General features: G+C 44.0%; 1 protein-coding gene across 9 annotated transcripts; it reads left to right on the plus strand.

Moving 5' to 3' along the window:
* The first annotated feature begins 3,169 nt into the window (after positions 1–3,169).
* Positions 3,170–16,907, plus strand: arfip2b (ADP-ribosylation factor interacting protein 2b). Of its 9 annotated transcripts, XM_035535467.1 has the most exons (13): positions 3,170–3,399; positions 4,083–4,244; positions 4,561–4,878; positions 5,349–5,459; positions 7,255–7,308; positions 8,328–8,436; positions 9,371–9,433; positions 10,291–10,386; positions 11,249–11,358; positions 13,436–13,657; positions 13,867–14,024; positions 14,190–14,364; positions 14,582–16,907. In XM_035535467.1, exons 3-13 carry the CDS (start codon positions 4,852–4,854, stop codon positions 14,735–14,737), a joined length of 1,281 nt encoding a protein of 426 aa, XP_035391360.1. In that variant the 5' UTR covers positions 3,170–3,399; positions 4,083–4,244; positions 4,561–4,851; the 3' UTR covers positions 14,738–16,907. The 9 variants fall into 9 exon arrangements, with proteins under 9 accessions (XP_035391360.1, XP_035391359.1, XP_035391362.1 ...); XM_035535466.1 differs by having other exon boundaries at positions 4,083–4,878; XM_035535469.1 differs by lacking the exon at positions 7,255–7,308 and having other exon boundaries at positions 4,083–4,878.
* The last annotated feature ends 3,663 nt before the right edge of the window (positions 16,908–20,570 follow it).

A 20,570-nucleotide genomic window follows, 5' to 3' on the forward strand; every position in this document is an offset into this window, starting at 1 on the left:
CCATTAAAACTACAACACATGTTTTATGAGAGGTAGTTAATTTTGTTCTGTTCTGCTTATTTGTCTGCGTATCCAGCAAAATTGTGTCGATGAAGTTTCTGGAAATCCATGAGTCAGTGAGAGACAGAAAAGTAATCCTCAACATCTGCATCCTTGGGCATTAAGGAAAACGTTTGTTATCCGTGAGTCAAGACAAAGTCAATGGTTTCAGGTTGTTTTTGTCTATCATATGACTCAATCCTGAAGAAGCAAATAAGAAGGAGTTTGACTTCCACAGCACTTTTCTGATTTAGAGTGTATTGCTCATAAGGAGTGCAAAGTTAAGACTCTGATTCGGTTTTGATTCACACACAATGGTGTGAGTTTGCAGTACATCTGCATAACACATTAAAAAGGTGGGGGACAGTGAAAGTATAACATCACATATTGTGTTCATGTTTTCTGTATTACAATGCAATGCGAGATAAGAGCTAAGAGCTGCTCATCTGTGGAAATGTGGGGTACAATTTTGTCTGACCTACGTAAAAATAATTAGTTCGTGTGTGTATATATATATATATATATATATATATATATATATATATATATATATATATATATTTAATTTTAAAAAAATGTCAGTAATAAGTGATGTGCAGCAATGTGCAGGTTTGGCAGATATGGCTACTCATTCAGCTCTTTGTGAGGACCACTGTGAGTTTAGGCTAAAAGCATCTTACTTACAGAAGCTTGAAATCTGATGTTGTTTCATTCATGCTGAAGGTCTTACCCAGCAGTGTAGAGAGCAGCTGCTGTGTTTAGCTTAATTATGTCGTGTGTGTGTGTGTGTGTGTGTGTGTGTGTGTGTGTGTGAGCGAGTGAATATCCTAGAATGTCCTAGCAAGTGAACTGCCTAGTTAGGCAGATGATGATGATAACGACGATGCGTTTTGTTTATATGGCATCTTTCATAGTAACACAGGTCATATGCGCACATACTATATGTATACACAAATACACACATGCAGGCAGACAGACACACACACAGTCACAATGACATGACCAAAACAGAAAGCAAATTGTTTTTCGAGTAGCATGTGAGAGAGAAAGCACTGAGTGAATGTGTGTTTTCAGTTCTGACTTTAATGACACAAGGCTGGTGTTATGGAGGTGCTGAGGTAATGCTTTCCACAGACTTAGGTCAGTAGCACTGAATGGTTTGTCTCCAAGTGTAGAGTGTTTTTCAGAGTCTTACAGTCCCACCGCTGGTGTCTGAAAGAAGACCAGCCCATGAAGTGCTTTCTAAGTGATGAGAAGAGTTGAGCTGGTTACGAGCTGCAACGGGAGGCCAGTGAAGATGCTATAGGAAGACACAGATGTAGACAGATTTACTAGTGCGGATGAATACCTGGGCAGCTGATGGTTTTGCACATATTGAAGCATGTTTTATGGGGACAGAGGGGGAGCCTTGAAAACATTGATTTACATTATGCAAGGTCTGATGTATTAAATGTAGGAACTAGTGTTTCTGCATCGTGCAAATAAAGCAAAGAGCAAACAGGGGAACCATTGCAAAGGTGGGGGGGAAAAAGATTACGTGTTACTGAAATACGGGTGTGAAGTCGAAAGCATTTTGAACAGTAGTGGATGGAGATACAATCTACCCGACAGCAATTGGTAGCCTTAGCAAGAGTGGCCATGGGTCCTACCTGTATGACTGCTATCTTGTCATAGTTTTGTCATCCAGTGTTTAACAACCCCTAGACAGTTTATCAGAGCCAAGGGTGCACTGGGCGCAGTGGAGAGTGTGTTAAGATCAGTTTGGGAGTTGTCAGTGTGCAAATGGAAACTTGTTGGTGGATGACAGGAGAGGGGAAGTAGAGAAGCATGTGGATTATAAATAACAAGGAAGCCAGGACACAGTCCGTGGGACACACTGGGAAACCACAGTCTTCTGTTACTTTAAAGAGTGCGTAGGGCTTGGAAACGGTTTTACTTTAACTACTGAACGTATACTGCCACCTGCTGATCGGAAAACAGATATGCTAATGGTTCAGAACTACGAGGAAAAATGCTGACTTATGAAGTTATTCCATGTCGCCAGTGTGTTATTTTCAAGAAGCTGGCAAAGTTGATAAAAGAACGAACATGAACGAACACCTGTTACAGCCCCAAGCGCAAAAAAAAAAAAAAATTATAATAATAAAAAATTTCTATTCACAGTTTTGAAGGTATAAGACCGTATAAAGTTGGGACAGGAACGTCTGACCTAATGCGGTTTTACCATAAACTGGTCAGTTATCAACCAGTTCTGTCAGACTGGCCTCCCGTTTCTGCTTTATCGAGCGGACCGGGTAACACTGCAGGTGCCGAAGGCAAAGACATACTGTGGAATATTGTCAGCGAGCAACCTGTAGGCAGACCGATCAAATACGGCCGTTAATAAAAATAAAAAAAAACTAAATAGTATACTATGTATAAAATAATTATATTTCATAAATAGATTTTCTGATTTTGTATGTAACCAGTATGATTTCTAGGTGGTTTTAGGGGAAATACAACACGGGATAAATTGCTGTATCTAATGATTTCGAACGCTAGAAACACTCTGTGATGGTTTGGGTTCATTTATACACTTTGGACCCGTGAATAAGCGTTACTGTGTCTGGAGGGGGGCACGTATACATGCGTTGTCTGCATTTGCATTCGATCTGCATTTGCGAGCAGTGCGAAGCCTGGAGACTGAAGACGAAGTGGTGCACGCTTTAGAACCTTGCCATTTCAGCCTTAGATTGACAAGGACGCTGGACTCATACTGTCTGTGAGAAAGAAGGGAAAATCTTATTTATTGAATTCATGTCTTCGAAATTACATTAAATAAATAAATGAAATAAATGATCGAATAAATGATCAATATAGCATTATATAGCAGTATATGTGTGAGTTTTACAGCAAACGTTTACTGTGGAACACTGCATTTTATGTATGAAAGGTGCTTTTAAATAAAGTTAATCAATAATAATAATAAAATAATAATAATAATAATAATAATAATAATAATAATAATAATATTTAAAAGCCTCGACTGCCCTTCTCAACATGGCTGCTTCTTTACGCAAAGTGCGTGTTCCACGTTGTGAGAGGAAAAACGGCCCTGTCGTCGTCAGTTTCGCAAGGCATTTTGGGCTGCTGGTTTGGTCATGATACAAACAAGCCGCTAGAGAGAAGAAACGGCCGAAGACGACGAAAGCCCATTAATGATCAGATCGCCCATACTTAACTAATATTCCTGAATGCCTCATTTTTTAAAAATCATTTCCACGCTCATTTTGGACTGTCAAGGTTACTTTGCGCATGATCTGGTTTAAACTAGTCTACTAAGCTTGCCAAATAGCTAACCCTAGAATAGGAAACGCACAGGTAAGATCACTAGTTATTTATTGTTTTGCTCTTGTTCCAGTATTTTCTAAGAAAAAAAATAATAGTCGAAGAATATTCAGTTTGTGTCTTTTAGAAATGAAAACCCACCCGCTGTAAAGCAGCGGCGTGTCCGCCGCTCGCGTGTTCGCCGCTCGCGTGTTCGTGGAGGGCCCTGGGGCGGGATGCCGTGCGCAGTAACGCGCGTCTGGCACCGAAACGCCGCTTCTTTGACCTCCTCGGGCGCGTCATCGCCCGAATAGCGTAGATTCGGTGCATTAGCGAAGGCAGGATCTTAACGTCCCCGTGCAATGCGCTGCAAAAGTGCGGGTTTAATCCGCCTGTCTCGTGTGACTAAACGTACGGTGTTACGGTGTCCAAGGCAACCGTCGCTACAGCCGGTTAGTCGGTGTCGGGGGGGATCTGTGCCCCTGGTGTAGCTTGCTTCGACTGTGCTTAAGGTTCTAACATTTATTTGCTGCTTCGTTCACAAAACCTTATTGTGCCTTATTCGTTTGTATAAACGAATATTTGAATTAAATGATTAGTTCTGGGCTTTGGGAACTGCATAAAGCTGTCAGGTGTAGCCTTCTGCTAAACTGGTCGCCGTAGTTGCGTGAAAGGACATGCCACAGATAGTCGGACCTCTTCATTTGACTTTGGCTTATCTCTTTGCCTCCTTTCAGCTGGCGTTTGAAGCACACCGAAGCCCCATTCGTTAGCCAGCCCAGAGCTGCATTCCTGAGACAACGCAACAATGGCAGTCCAAAAAACTTTGGACCCATGAACCGAAATCGAGATAATGTCCAAGAGGCCCCACAAAAGAGGCTGCGGTTTGTTAAGCACCTGTAGGCGTGTCCATTGTTTGCATTGAAATCACAAACTTAAACTTGCTTGTAAGAATTCCATTACCACCATTTACCCCCTGGCAAAGAGTTTTTATCACAGCTCAGTGAAGCTGAGTAAACGAGTACGTATCCATAAAAGCCATTTATGAGAAGTGGCTAGCGCCTTGCGTCCTGCCGGCCTACTGTAGTCTTTCTCACTATTGGTCCAGTGAAGAGCCTTTCTTTTTATTTGTTAACTTATCAGTCTGCCACTCATCACCTGTTGAGTAAGCACAAATGCATTTTGGGTAATGAGCTCTGCCCTTTCTCTCTTAAGCTCCCCCGGTACCCAGCCTGGCGCGCAGCTGCTCACACGTCACTCTGAGTCAAGTGGAGGCGTGACATGGAGAGCTCTGTGTGCGTGTATTTGCCATGAGAGCTGAGTCACACGCTGTCTTGGACCTGTCTGCTGAAAGCGAATTTCCCAGCGCTGGTGCTTAAAGCTTCTCCGGCAGGCAGGACTGCTTAGGCGGGCGCGTTGTCTGGTTCAGTGTGCACCTTGTTTGCTCTGTATTAAAGGACAGTACTGCAAAGGAACCTACAAAGTTTGAAATGTGAAACACAACAAATGGCGTCTGGGCAGGCTGTAGACTTGGTGAGTGGGCTTCTGGCTGAAGAATCTGTGATTTTCTTTTGCGCGTGTGACCAGTTCCGCTGATAAAGTTTCTGGATTGGATTTCTTGCTGACATGGCAGCTGTTTTCCTTCTACATTCTCAAGCCATGTAACATGACCATTTCATGATCACCGGTGTGACGGGCCTAGTAACTGTTCGGCATTGCTGGTACTCTCTTGTAGCATAACTGGAGCAGTCAAGGTTCAAGGCCACTCCACTGGGTTTTTAGACTTGCTAGTTAATCCACAGATATTAAATTGCTTTGTTACACTTTCTGAAAACAGAACCCAAACAAAAAATGAAGAGTCATTGACCCAATTAAGTGAGATATTTTGGATTACGTCAGTCAATTGTCTCTAAACCTCCTCTCTCTCTTTTCCTCTCACTCCTCTCTGTTGCTCACTCATTTTCACTCCACTCCACCCCACCCCACCCCTCCATCTGCCGCAGGAAGGGTTCACCATGACGGACAGTATCATGAGCAAAGCAGCCACGATGGAGATCCCCATCAACAGTAACGGAGACACGAGGGTTCTTGGTGAGGACGACGGCCTCGAGCAGGTGAGGTTGGCGCCCCTTTTCGCCCCAACTCCCGTGGTTCCACGTCTGCTGCGGTGGGTGAGGTAGCTAGGAACAGCCCTTATGTGCGAAAGTGTTCATGTGCAAACGGCCAGTGAGAAAAAACGCCCAGCAAGCAGGTGGTTCGGACATTCCTTTTATCTTGAGGGTTCCCACGTGAGGCGCGTTGGAGTGCTGGTTGTAGGATTTCAGGTTCTGTGTGTAGAATTTCTACTTTGCAGTGAAGACTTTCAACGGTAACGTGTCTTTACAGTGAGCTGAAAATGGGAGATGCTAGATTGTGCCGTTCCCTCGCTTGGATTAGGGAACAGCTAAGAGGAAGGACGAAAAGTTCTCGCACTACAGAGTCTTGGGTACACAAAAGCTCGGGTGGGGTCATTGTTCCAGACACACCTCATTGGAAGCACTGCAGGGTCTCAGATCCGGGAAAGGAATGGCAGGCAAACAGTGTTCTGTTTGCTAACCAAGGAGGTAATTTACTTGGGCTGGCAGTAGTTATATGTTTTCTTGACACGACAATTAGCCTAAAGGTTTCAGCGTTTGAGAACGGCTTCATCTGCTCACCACCCATGTTGATTAGAGCATTTAATTTTATTTGTTACTCATTCATGTACAACATTTGCCAGTTTTGTTTGTGATCATAAAATACTTTTCCTTAAAAAAAGGGATGGCGGCTATGTACGCTTTATTTTGTAGTCTTTGAGAGGGTGCAGATGCAGAGTTGTTTTTGTTTGTTTTTATAAGAGAAATGCTGTTGTCTGATTGGTGACTGTTCCATGTTAAATAGGCCTGGCTGGTTCAGGCAGAGACAGATGGCACTTTGGTGTCCTTCAGTTTCTTTTGATAGAACAGACACATTGAACGAATGTGCAAATCACAGGCTTCTCAGACTTCAGGCTTTTTGTCTTTCTGTGGTTATTTTGTCACGAAGGCAAGCGTGACTTACCATCTGCCTCGGCGTTCTAAAGTTAGAAGAAATCGTTTAGCCTACAGTTTGAACAGCATGTCCTTTGAAGTATAGCATCAGTATGTCAATATGCATTTACATATTGTCACTATTCATTGATTTGTTAGGCTGTCATATACAATAACTTTTAACACATCTGTTTATTTACTGTTACAGAAAGCTAATACTTCACCATGAAAACTGGATGGGTGTCAAGTAAAATGGGTTTATTCAGTTCACTATTGTATTATTCAGCATCCTATGATATTATGAAAAAGAATCACATGATACAGCTCATATTTGCTAATATTATATATGATGACCAACTGAAAAAGAAGTACTAAACAAAATGCATTGTTCTCACTGTAAAGGATCATTCTGTCCAGCAGTTTTAATTGGCCTTAACTTTGTTGCCTTGTGAGTAGCCAGTGGAAATATGGGGGGACCTTAACGTATTTCAGAACCTTAACGTGCTCAAGCAGTCTTCTGTTGTCATCCAAGCAATGTGGCTTTGGTGTGTTCGTTCTTATAGTTCCACCCAGACCTTCTCTGTCTCTCTCTGTGTTCTGTGGATTTGTAATTCAGTGCTGTACTCTTTGCTCACATTTGTTACTCAGCATCGATCTGGCCTGATGATCAGAGGTGTCACTTTTTTACCTGCCGACGAGAGGTTGAGGACTCACAATGAGATGATTTTATTGCATGAAACGCTGGGCTTTGATTTCCATCTTTTTTTAGTTCTATGACAATGACATGTTTTGTTTATGCATTGTTTTGTTTTTTTTTCTTTTTCTGTGTGTCTGTCGTCGTGTCCCACTCATGTCTGTGCAGGCTCCAAACGCACAGTGGAGTTTACACGGGAGGGTGGGCCACCCCGGCCACAGGGTGAGATGAACTCTGGTGGAGGGTCGTGTGTGTGCGTGCGTGTGTGGGACTACATTGTTGAGAGCCCCCTGATTCTGACAGATGTTGCAGGATATCTTTTTAAAATTTAATAACAGAAGGTTCAGTCCATTTGGATTCATCTGTTTTTTTTTCCCATAACAGTTCTATGACAATAATGGAAAAGAGAGGGAGAGAGAAAAAGAGAGGTTTTAAAAAGCATCCTGCTGCATTCCTGCAGTATTTTTAACTAACAACTAAAAATGAACGTTAATATCATTTCTGTTAACATAAAAATCCATCTGGAATCACCACGGCTAACCGTGTCCTAATGGTTCCAGCGGACTTTTGTTCCTGGTTTTCCACCTCGTCTGCTCCGTGTCCGTACAGAGCTTATGCCAGTATACAGCGCAGTACTAATCCACTGGCAGCACTTGTGACGTTCTGCAGTGCTCGTGCACTGGGACCCTGTGCCAGGCACCACGCTGGCGGTGGCCAGGGGCACAGGCCACGCCCAGCAGTGGAAGCGATGCGGCCCGGGCGCGCAACGTGGGCGTCGCCTGGCCCAGCAGCTGTGTGTACACACCTTAGCTGTGTCGAGCCGGTCGGAGGATCCGTTTGGCCCAGCAGCGCAGGGACGCTAGCTTAATCAGGGTGCCTTCCTGCTGCATGGAGAAACACGCACATCCTGTCTGGCGTGACGAAACACTTGTATTCAGACACTTGTAGCACTGCGTATGAATGACATGAGGCCAGTTCCTAACAGAATCCCAAATGCAGAACTTCTAGAATGCTGCAGAAGTTCTTTTTTCAAAGAGCTAATTAAAATTCACATTAATACTTTTGGGGGATACTTTCGTGCTTTTTGGGTTCATTTCTTTTGTGTTTTCCTAACACAAACCTAATAGATCTATCGTCATTGGATATGTATGTATGGTTAAAGCTTTTGTAAATATAGCAAACAGATGCTATAACAACACAGGACGTGTTTAGGACTTTTGTGTGTGTGTGTGTGTGTGTAGGACTTGCAGCAGGTAATGGTATCTGGGCCCAACCTTAACGAGACCAGCATCGTATCGGGAGGTTATGGTGGCACAGCAGAAGGTATCATCCCTACCAGCTCCATCAAAGGTATGACCGTCACGCTGACGCTAGTGCGCCATGCCCCGCTCTGACGCATGCAAGCGCGTGTGTGTGTTGAATCATACAGCGAGGGCAAGGCTCCCACCTGTGAGTCGTACCTCCGTTTCTCCAAAGTGTGCTCCACCTATCAGACGTTTTCCTCGAGTCCACTGTGAAACTGTACGGTTTGGGGTAGATGAAGGCGAGGCTGTGAGACTCTGTGTCTCAAATGAGGTCTCTCTCCAATTCCCACACATTCGCTCTGTCTTGGTCCTTGTCTGTCTGTCTCTCTCTCTCGCTCACTCTCTCTACCTCTACCTAACAGTCTTAACAATGCTAGGAATGTGCGCTTTGTGCACTGTATTATTTGTATTGAAAAGCTCTTTTGCACAGTTACTGGCCTCAGATTGTGTGTGTGTGTGTGTGTGTGTGTGTGTGTGTGTGTGTGTGTGTGTGTGTGAGAGGGTAAAACACCTTTTGCTACAGAAATCATCATACTGTCATAAGGATCCGATAGACAGCTGGAATGCATTAGACCGCAAGGCAGGTTTTCAAGGAAAATTTGTATAGCACATAAATTCATATTCAACCCAGTACCGACGGGAAATGCTAAATTATTACAATGTGTAAAATAAGTCAAATAAAGTCACAGTCATTAAAGTAAATTGAAGAGTGCCGGCAGTGCCCTCTGTGTAGTTGTTGCGTGCTTAAGCAGCCCAGTGTGTTCGTACAGGACATGAGAATGTTTGTGGATGCTGGACTTGGCTGGTAATATAAGATCAGCGTTGTTTGGGTAAAAATAGGTGGGGTTGGAATCTGGGGATGGAAGTTAACGCCTTATCAGATGTTCATCAGCACTTGGCCTTTCAACTGGGTGGAAGAGGTTCCTGACTCCCTCTGCTGGCTGACTTAGAGAGAGCGTTCTGTTTGTCTCCTGTCTCAGGGCCCGCTATTCACCTCAACACTCACTTTCTGGGCAACAGACGAATCCCAGTCGATGGACAAGGTCACTCACTCTCCTCTCTTGCTTCGTCCCTCTCACACCTTCTCCCTCTCTCTCTCTCTCTCTCACTCCCCCTCTCTGTAGTTCATGGGTTCTGTCGTGTGTGCCAGCTCAGTGTGGCGCATGCTGTCTCAGTGTTTGTTATTCGTCAGTCCTCTTCTGCTATGGTTTGGGATTCTGATGAGCACGTGGACTCGTTCCTTTTAATCCTCGCCTCTGGGCTTCTGGATGGGTTTTTTTTTCCCCTCTCTCTACACCTCTTTTCTTTTGCAAGGGAAGAAGGTGCTGGTGTTAACCTCTCTGGCCTCAAGCATTAATTCCCCTTTCCCCATGTGCGATTTTCTGCTGGAATTCAATAGGGTGAAATGATTGGAACTGCCTTTTACCAAATTCACCAAGTGGTTCAGAAAGTATTTGGGTCAAAATGATCAAACAGAAATCATAGACATTTGTGACAACATAATAGATCCAGTCTGAGTGAGATGGCTCTGTATTCATAGATGTAACACTGGTCTGATGCTCGTCAGTGTTACGGGTCTGATGCTGGTCAGTGAACTTCACATTTTGGCCTGTTTATCATCAGACAGCAGTATTATGTCTTAACTTTCATATTCTCATATCCTTTTTTTCTCATCTTCATTAACTTTCTTTTTCCATTTTTTTCTTTCCTCCATCCTTTTCCGTTTCTCCTTTCCTTCCTCATCCCTACATGGAAACTTAACTCCAACCTCTTTCCCATCCATTCCCCAAACATCCTCACTCCCTCTCTCTAAATCCCAAATAATACCCCCACACCCAATGTCCTAAATACCCTCCACGTGCCTCATTACCCGTGGCCAACCCCCACCCCCCCCCTCCAGACCTACGAACGAAGTGCAGGGGCATTAACGTTGCCCCGAGCCAGTCTGCGGCCAGCCGGATAGCCAACCAATCAGACGACTTCCCCGGTATCCCAGGTACCATGCCCCCAGGCCACGGACTCGTGCTCCCATGCCACGCTTTCTCACTGCCATCTCCTGGCTCACCCGCCTCCATGCTTTAGCACGCTGTCCTGTGCTCACGCTTTGCTGTCATGATGGCTGGGACGAGTCAGAGTGAATGTTATAGGAGAGAAGTCACATTCATCTTTAAATTTAGGCGTTGCCAATGAATATTACAGCATTTGCGTTAAAAACAGAATAAAACAATTTGCGCACAATTCAACTGAAAGAGCTGCATGATGTGGACAAAAATGTGACATTGTGATAATAGAGCTGTGCAGAAAACTGAAAAACTAAAGAGATATAAACACATCTCAAAACTTTAAAGCAGGTGTCAGATGAAGGTAAAAACATCCCAAAAAAGAACTCGATTCCACCCGCTGCTTTGTGGGCCCACAGTAATTTAGACGCAGACCAAGTCTTGTATCGAAACACAGTGAATAATTACAATTACTGTGGTTTCTAGATTGGTTAATGGTTTATATTCTGTACCTTTTTGGAATGTATAAAAACACCCTGGTGAACTCCTGAGGTGACATAGTTAAAATATTCATTAAAACAACTTCAGAAATCTCTGGGATATCTGTGATTGATCAGAAGGCTCGCAGCACACAATAATAACAAAAGCAACTTGCTGATTTGTTAAAAGGCTTGTTTGCTTCCATTATATCAGTATTGAAAAGCCCAGAATTGTGAAAATGCTGAATAAGGGCTATATAACATGTTGACCCTGCTAACAGGCAGTAAATTCTCAGGTAGTCAAGCGTTTGGTTGGGTTTGTGGAGTGTGGGAGGTTAGATGTGGGCTCTGAGTGTTGGCCTGTCTGCGCCTGTTCCAGGTCCCAGCCTGCACAGCGGGAGCTCTCCCACTGTGGCAGAGGAGGCCACGAGAGGCGTTGCCGTGGAGAAGTTTGACATGATGAAGAAATGGAGCCTGAACACCTATAAGGTAGGAGCCCCGTTAGTCCTTTCCCGCCTCGACTGTTTACAGCCATGGAGAGCTCATTTTAGTGTTGTGGCACGGTGCTACAAGAACTGTTTCTGTGAGGCCTGGGAAAAACAGCTAGGTGAATGTAGTCTGAATTTAACCAATAGCTTGCTCAGTCCTTATTTTTCCAGGAAAGAAAAGCTTTGCTACCTTGCGTCTTATTATAAGAGTCCTCAGCTCAAGTCTACAGTTGCCTGTGTCGTTCCTGCTATAATACACCTTGTTTGGGTTGGCAATTCTGTATAATCCTGACATTTTACAGAAGGGAAACACTGAGCCGAACTACGCGAGGATCTCCAAGGCCTCGGATTGAAACCTACTCTTGCATCTCATTTTTACGGTGGTCCAGAGCCAAATCACATCATCTGTGAAGAAATCAAAAGGACAAGAACACAACTGCGTTAAGACCACATATAAAAGAAGGCAGAAAGAAAATATGTTAATAGAAAACCTCATTAGAAAAATGAAACATTAAAAACACTGCATTAGTAGAAACAATCCAGCGCTCCCTGGACTAAAAAGTGACCTCACATTAGTATCAAACACCGCATCAGCCAAAATGAAACACTGTTTTGGTGACACACACTTTCTGATGTCTGATGTCACTGTAAATATTCTAGGAATTATAAATACTTTGATGGCTTGCTGGCCAGAACATCACTATACAACCCAGACCTTATATTATGACTATTTAAGCCATGACTTCTAGCAAGATGGTAAAGAGATGACCAGGAAACGCTTTGCTTGTGATTTCATGAATTTTCAGACTTTCATGGGGAAATGTTGCCCACTAGTGGCCAGGAGCACTTTCCTGGGGGCTCTCAAATGCAGCCTTTCTGGAAGTGGTTTTCTTTTTGGCTAATGCTATTGTGTTGTGGCTTCATGCTAATGTGACGTGACTTAATCTTTCAGTGCTGTGAGAGCTGGGTTGATTCCAGAAATGTAGCATTTTCTTTAAATACTTTGTTTTTCATAATGTTCTCGCTTAATGTCCTTGTGTTGTTGCTTAATTCAGCTGAGGGCTTGACTTTTATTTGTTTTGTAAACGCCGTTGTGATTTGACTCTCAGGGCCACTGGAGAGCGTGCCAAAGCAATGCCTTGATGTTTTCACACTGTTACAAATATAGAAGTGTTCATGACTTTTGTAACAGCTTCAGTTGTCATACCATTGTGTCCACAGGCCCTGTTTATTAAGTCCTTCCATGTTTGCCCTTATGATAAAGGATTGTTATAAGAGTGCTATGTCACTAGCACTGGTTGCCCTGGAAGTACTTGTCCAATGCAATGTCTGTCCTTTTTTCTTTTTTAATTATCTTTGGAACATGTGTGAATTGTCTTGATTCATCTTGAAACTGTTCCCATGAGCAGTGGTGGGTGTGAACAGGCTGCAGGTGTGCAGGTATAAGGAGCCAGGGTTAAGGTCTCGCACCACAGCTCCTGAAACTGTAACACAGGTGTGAGGGAAAGGTTAACGTACCGAGCGAAGAAGCAAAGTGCCGCGTCTGTCGCCCACAGGCTGGCTGGACCTCCGTCAGCAAAAATGAGGAAAGGCTGCTTTTATGAGGCTTTGGGAGCTGCAGTGCAGTGCACTCAACTGCTGTACAGAATCTGACGGTGCAGATTGTGCATTTATAAGATGAAAGGCAGCTCTGGGCTTTATAAAGCTTCAGAGTGTTCAAGACGCTTCCCTCCATTCTTATAGACAAAGGCCTTTTGTTGTTGACAGACACCTTTCTCAGCCATTACTGCCAGAATTAAATTTTCATCATTTGACAACCAATAGAGAAAGCTCCAGCCCGTTTTATTAGAGACTGCAGAGTGCAGAGACTTTCAGTGCTGAGCTCAACCAGAACCTTGGCTGGTAAGATCTAGAGGACAGTGACCTCAGGATGTATAAGAAACTCCGTTTGAATTTTGGTTAATTGGAGACCTATTGGTTTCTGGAATGTTCCCTCATTTATCCATTTACTACACAAACAAACTGGCTTCAACCCTGCCATTCACACCTGTGACCCTCTTCCATCTCTGTCTCTGCAGTGCACGAAGCAGCTGATCTCAGAGCGGTTCGGCCGCGGCTCGCGCACCGTGGATCTGGAGCTGGAGGCCCAGATCGAGGTGCTGCGTGACACCAAGCGCAAGTATGAGACCGTGCTGCGGCTGGCCCGCGCGCTCACTAACCACTTTTACAGCATGGTGCAGACGCAGCACGCGCTCGGCGACACCTTCGCCGACCTCAGCCAGAAGTCTCCCGAACTGCGGGTGAGCGCACGATGCTTCCGACAGGCACACCCCGCTCTCGGGCTAGCTTAGAACCGAACGGTGTTTTGATCAGATGAGGAGAGCCTGCAAGGAAAGTGACTGCGTAAATCTGGCAGTGTGACATAGGAGGTCAACCGTAGTGCCTGGTCTCGTGGGAGAGTGACGTGAAGGGGCTTTTGGTTTGACCGATTTCTGCTCACCCAACACAGGACGAATTTGGCTACAACGCAGAAACCCAGAAGCTGCTGTGTAAGAATGGGGAGACGCTGCTGGGTGCCATCAACTTCTTCGTGTCCAGCATCAACACGCTTGTTAACAAGACTATGGAAGACACGCTCATGACCATCAAGATGTACGAGAACGCAAGGTAAGAACTGCTGGCAGGAAACCGCCATGTTTCAGGGAGTGTAAAGTGTTTGGGAGGGGAGTTGAGTGCACATCATTTAACGTTGTCGAGCATGTGATTTTTCAAAGGCTCTTATCTGCTCTCCCTTTCCTCCTTTCTCCTCACCTCCCCTCCCCTCCCATGCAGGCTGGAGTTTGACGCCTACAGAGCTGACCTGGAGGAGCTGAACCTTGGCCCGCGGGACGCCGTCACCATGGCTCGCATCGAGACGGCCCAACAGCAGTACCAGATCCACAAGGACAAATACGAGCGACTGCGCAGTGACGTCATCATCAAGCTCAAGTTCTTGGAGGAGAACAAGGTCTTTGGGCCATCGTCTCCGTTTAACGTGCAAACTGCTGTGATTTTAGTATGCTACATTTCAAAAGACATCGTCATTGCTTCGGCCACGTGCGCGTGTTCTGTAATTTATGCATTTATGCATTTTCTCATGGCACGCATGAGAATGTGGAGGTTCTCTGAGAGTCTCCTGCTTTTTCCCATGGTGTGTTTTACACGAGCCTTTCCGCTTTCTTCAGGTGAAGGTGATGCACAAGCAGCTTCTCCTTTTCCACAATGCCATCTCCGCCTACTTCGCCGGGAACCAGCAGCAACTGGAACAGACCCTGAAGCAGTTCAACATAAAGCTCAAGCCGCCCGGAGCCGACAAGCCGTCCTGGCTGGAGGAGCAGTGAAAGTGCGGAAAATCGAGCCCCCTCCCCCCGATCCGTCATCCAGACAGAGCACGCAGCCGGCCGCGTTCCCGTGCGTTCGGATACGGGCCGCCGCCTCTGCCTTTTCCGACCTGTGCTCCGTTCCTCTTCCTCCTCGCTCCCTCCCACCGTGTCTCCATCTCTCTCCCTCTCTCTGCACTAAAACTGTTTGGTCATGAGATGTTGCGTCACTCGTGTCTAACTCATTCCAACGGTTGTTGCGTTTTTTGGTTCAAACACTCGCCAACCCGCAGGTCGGCGCACGCCGGCCTGGTGCCCTGGGGAAATTACCCGTGGGCGTCAATCAGAACTCCTGAGCACCGGACCTTCGTCTCTCTGCCACTAATGAGAAAGCTTGCCACGTTTCCCCTTTTATCCGTGTGCGATGTTCAGCTTGCAGACCTGGACTTGTAGATAATGAGCGACAACCCAGCAACTGAACACCCCTGTTCCAGAACTTTCAAAGAATACATTTATAGGTGCGTCCTAAATGACAATAGATCTGATATGATTTATTTTGCTAAGTGTCCAGAAGAAATATAAAAAATTCATAAATTTTCCTTGTTACGAACATCCGAGTTATCACGATACAGAGGAGATTGTTCTTAACCGTCATTTTATTTGGTCACATTGGTACAAAAACACTACAACTATGTGCTTCTTCGTTGCGGGATTCCGTAAAGTATACACAGTCAGTCTCCGGAAACATTTTCATTTGTGAACTTCTGCCACAATGCTTTACGTAAACGTTTGCGGGTGGAGCCGCGCACCCGTGTGCTGGTTCGTCGTCTCGTGGAGTGAACCTGTGCTCCTCCTGTTCCTGTCCCGTCGCAGCTCACGGAGCCTCAGAATGGTGAAGAACCTCGAGGACGAAAAGGTCCATTTTATGCCAGCTGGTGTAATCCCTGCATTTGAGATTTGCTCTGCAGCAATTCAGATGAAATATTGTCGATTTGAAGTTTGGCATCAACAGTATTGTATACTGTACTGTTTGCCTTGGGATTAAGGTTGTTCTAATGCCATTTCCAATTGTGTCCAATGAATTCAATGCCTGTTTGTTTTTTTGTTTGTTTTATTGTGGGGTTTTTTTTGTTTTGTTTTGTGGGGTTTTTTGTTTTTTGTTTATTTTGTTTTTAAGGAAAAGATACAAAGAGAGGGAGTATAGCTGTGTGTTCAGCTCCAGGGGTTCGAATGCAATATTTGCAATGTTTGAAAGATGAGTGAACATTACGAGCTGTATTGCCAAAACAGCTGCCCATCCGAGGATTGTGCTGAATTATTGTGCTATGTACCAATTTCTGTCACTTTTGCTTGTGTATCTGTTGTTTTAAGTTACCAAATCAGAGGTTAATCCAAGAAATGAGATGTGCATTTGTCAGTATGATTTTTTTTTTTCATGTGCTTCATTAGTTGTGAGCAGAAGTTGAGCTCCACTGTTCACCTGTACTCACTAACCTACACCAGCGTGTGTGTGCTTCCAACAATTCATGCGGAAGAAGTGATCACTCCCCTCTTTTTTTTAAACTTGCTTTTGATTTCATTTCATAATTATAATGGAATTATAATTCTAATTTATAATATAGTTTATAATACTGCAGCTATTTATTACAAAGGCCCCTCACAGTCAGAACTGTTTATTTCCTTTTTCTGTAAGTAAGACCTTCTTGCTTCCTAAATTATAAAATTATTGTATGCTAACATAAAGGGATATACATTCTGAGCAGTTAAACTGTTGTACTTTTCTCCATTTTCATTCATGTGTAAAAAAAAAAAAAAAAGTATGAGAACTGGTTAAAGACAATACAAAGCATATTCGCACAGTAGATCACAAGTGGCTATGGCTAATGGAGTGTGTTAGCCTTCATTCAGAAATGAGCTACATACAATCTAACTGAAGTACAACACACAGGTGACCTTTTGAACACTACACAATAGGTCTGAACCCACACAGAAGCAATACTGAAGGTGTTCGCAGGAACACTGGATTTTAATATTGGCTGTACTGGCTATGTCTGCCAATGGGTTTTCTGTGGCTTTTTCCGGTTTAAAGCGGTCCACAGACCTCCACCATTTACTCTGTTGCATTGTCGTTCACTCGTGTGAAAAGTAATGCACACTGTTGGCGATTAAAGAGGAACACTTTCATCTGAAACAGGTGTGTAGCTTGAATGTCAAAGGATTGGGCACCTGTCTACTTTGTCTCTCCCCTCAAGTGTGTGTGGGTGCGTGCGTGTGTATGTGTGTGTATGTGTGTGTGTGTGTGTGTGTGGGTGTGTGTGTGGGTGCGTGGGTGTGTGTGTGTGGGTGGGTGTGTGTGGGTGTGTGTGTGGGTGTGTGTGTGAGTGTGTGTGAGTGTGTGTGTGTGTGTGTGTATGTGTGTGTAGCAGAGAGCGATCCTGTACCTGCTCCCTGATTTGCTACTTAGAGTTGCTTACTTGAGATCGAAGTGGAAATGATGGTGTAAAGGGAGAAGAGCATGGTGGTCTTCCTCTTTTAAAGACTTTCAGGTAGTCCTGAAATGAAGGACTGGTGTTTGGGGGTTTGTTTGGTTTTTCTTTGCTGTAATGTTAACTAAAAGGATGGGACAACCAGAGAAAAATCCCAAATCTCATTTTGCTAAAAATAATTCATGTCTTTCTTAGCATTCTTCCTTAATGCTATTGGAAGTCTTTAACACAGAAATGAGAAAAGTGAAAGTCATTCCTTAATGTCACCTTTTATACTGTAGTAGACTGAGGGCATCATGAAAAGTACATTACTTGCATACAATCAATATTTTTGGCTGCTTTGTGATACTGTAGTGTTTGAATGACTACATACAGTTTAAACAGGTTTCCCATGATGTCTGCCTTTATTTTTAACTCTGACCAAAACCCCTGGAATATGGCAATGATGTATTAAAGCCCGCAAGATAAAATTTGAAGTGTTTTCAAAAAAGTGACTCTTTGTATATTTTCCATTTATTCAGATTTCTTTAAATGCTGAAGGTTGAAAATCGTGCAAAGTTGGGGACTACCTATGAGTAACCAGAGACACTGTACATGTGCAGTGTATCATTTAAAGGATGACACTCAAATTAGTGGCCCAAATCCTGAGTACCTGAAACCAATCTGTCTGACAACCGCAATGAATTCTGGTTATGGCTTTAAAATGACCTTTCCCAGACCCATTAGTAGAAGATTGCCACATTTGCAGTACTCATGCTTACTAGTAGAGGTGTGCCAAGTGCTATACGACACAAGCACAGTCCACACCTTTGACTTACTGAGGGCATGTTAAGTGTGTGTTTTATACATTTTAGTAGGTGAAATGTCCCTGATGTTACAGGAGTATATCTGGTGTGCCAAATCAGACATGACAGTTCACAATTTCCTTGAAAAACTCAAAATGTTTCATATTAGTAGGTATAAAGTCCCCTTCTGATTGAGCACTCTCAACTACTGCCATGGCAGAATCTTTAATATGTAAATTCCCACAAGAAGAGAAATGCAGTCCTTTGCTTCAAATACACCTTTAAATGAGGTAATAACCACAACCACAAAAGGTAAAAACCACAAAATGCACTGTAAATATACGCCAGTCAGGCATATTCAAACCACCTGGTGCCACCATTGTGCCATTAGGGAGTTCCATTGCCCTGATGGGGGTGGGCTTGATCTGCAGCAAAGTCTTTGGGTGGTATGTGTAAAAGTAGCATCCACATAAATGTCAAAAACAGTTTCCCTGCAGAACAATACCCAGAGCATCTTGCTGCTGTGCCGCCTTCCCATAGTGCATCCAGGTACCATGTCTTCCCCCGGTAAGTGACACACAAACCCTCAGTCATTCATAGGATGTAAAAGAAGGTCAGCAGACCAGGCCACTCTCTTCTGTTGTTTCATGGTCCAACATGGGCGCTCTGAGCAGTCTGTGACTACGGAGCCCCATATGCAGCGAGCTGTGACATGCGGTGTGTGTTCTGACACATTTCTATCAGGAGTGCCCACCTTCGCTCTACATGTACATCGGATACCGGGAACACCCCACAATGCCTGCCATTTTGGAGATACTCTGCTCCAGCAGTTCCAGACTTGCTGTCTAATATATCCCACCCCTTAACAGGTGCGATTCCCCCTTAGCGGAAACTCCTTTATGTGTTCCTATAGATGTCTACAAGTCTTCTCGGAGAACACATAGCCCACTCCTGCATGAAGCTCTTTTATCTGAGCCATTTGAGGGGTGTCTTGCATGAATGGCCCATTTTTGGCATAAAGGTTGTTATATTTTACTCTATTAGTGCAAGTTAGTGAGGCACCGAGGCAGCAAACCATAACATTTCTATCAGGTCTGATTCTGATCAAATCTTTGGTTTTCTCCAAATATGGATTCTGGTACTGTGGCAAATCAAGTTTATCTGTGATTTGTCTGCCCTTTGCCCGGGGCTCCAGAACGCCAGGTCCTTGTCTGCACACTCATGCACACTCAGCAGCACACTGTAGTCTTGCTCTGCTGTTGCTTCTCGTCACCAAAGACTACAACTGATGTGTCTCCTGTGTAAAATCTTTCGCATCCACAGTGAAATTCTGGGGTTCTTTCCACGTTTTATGGTCTATTCTCAGGTTAAATTTAATGGGGCATCCTGGCCTGGACAAGTTGGCAGTCATTTTCAAACTTCCATTAGTAGATGATCTTCCATACAGTGGAATGATTGAATTTGGAAATCTTCTTAAAACAGACATCTACAGTGGTCTTACGCATATATATATATATATATATATATATATATATATATATATATATATATATATATATATATTTTTTTTTATTATTGTTTTTTTTTTAACTTGAATTGAATTGTAATTCCGTTTTGCACAATGAATCTTTATCTTTCCAGCAGTGGTGCTGAGCATCTACCAGTTCACGTTAGTGTGGTCACATGTCTTGTGACTGCACACCGTTTTTCCAGAACTCGGCAGGAGGAGAGTGCGCGCGGGCCTTGAGCAGGTGAGCGGCTCGCTGAGCGCGCGGGGCGTGGCTACCTTAACGGCATCGATAAAGGGCCTTTGGTACGGGAGATGGCGTTAGACTGTCTACCGCGGAGAGGAATGGTACTTAAAACCTGAGTGTTTCGTCCTCAGCCTACTGTGGTATGTGGTTTTGGTAAATTGTGTTTTCTGCGCTACGTCTGTCGCGTAGAATGTTAGTTCTCCGTGCTGTGAGTCTCCGTATAATAACAGGAGACAGTTGTTTGACCGTTAGCTTATGAAGTTGATCTGCCGACACTTTGCCTTTCGACTTTCAGTTCGACCCTGAAGGTTAATTTTACACTTAGCTGAAGCTCTTTAAATCTTAAAACAAACAAAAAGCAAAAACCCACTTGTGTGCAACCCCGTAACCTAGTAGTAATTAAATCCAATGATTTTCTGGTCAAGAGTATTTGAAGGTCTGTCGTCTCTTGTTGGATAATGTCGCATATTTTTGATCTCAGCTCTAACTGCAGTAAGCTGTGGGGTTATTGGCAAAGCCCTAAAACGCGTTTGATGGAGTCATTTGTCTACTGTATCTGAAGAGATACTGGTTAGACAAAGCGATCACTGTACTTTTCAAATGGGCTTTTTGACACCCAGCTGTTAAATAGATGTCCTTGCATGAGTATGGTAGTCTTGCATAAAATTATCTGACTTTGTGGTCAGTTCCCATCACTATCACTTTCACATACTTGCCTCTTATCAGCAGAAGTGTTTGTTTGCTGTGAACTATGGACCATAGGTGTGAAGACGTAATTTGTTAGTTTATATTATGACTCATTATTTGTATGTTAAACTCACTTCATTAT

The sequence above is a fragment of the Electrophorus electricus genome, chromosome 17 (genome assembly GCF_013358815.1).
Source record: "Electrophorus electricus isolate fEleEle1 chromosome 17, fEleEle1.pri, whole genome shotgun sequence".
NCBI classification, from domain to species: domain Eukaryota; kingdom Metazoa; phylum Chordata; class Actinopteri; order Gymnotiformes; family Gymnotidae; genus Electrophorus; species Electrophorus electricus.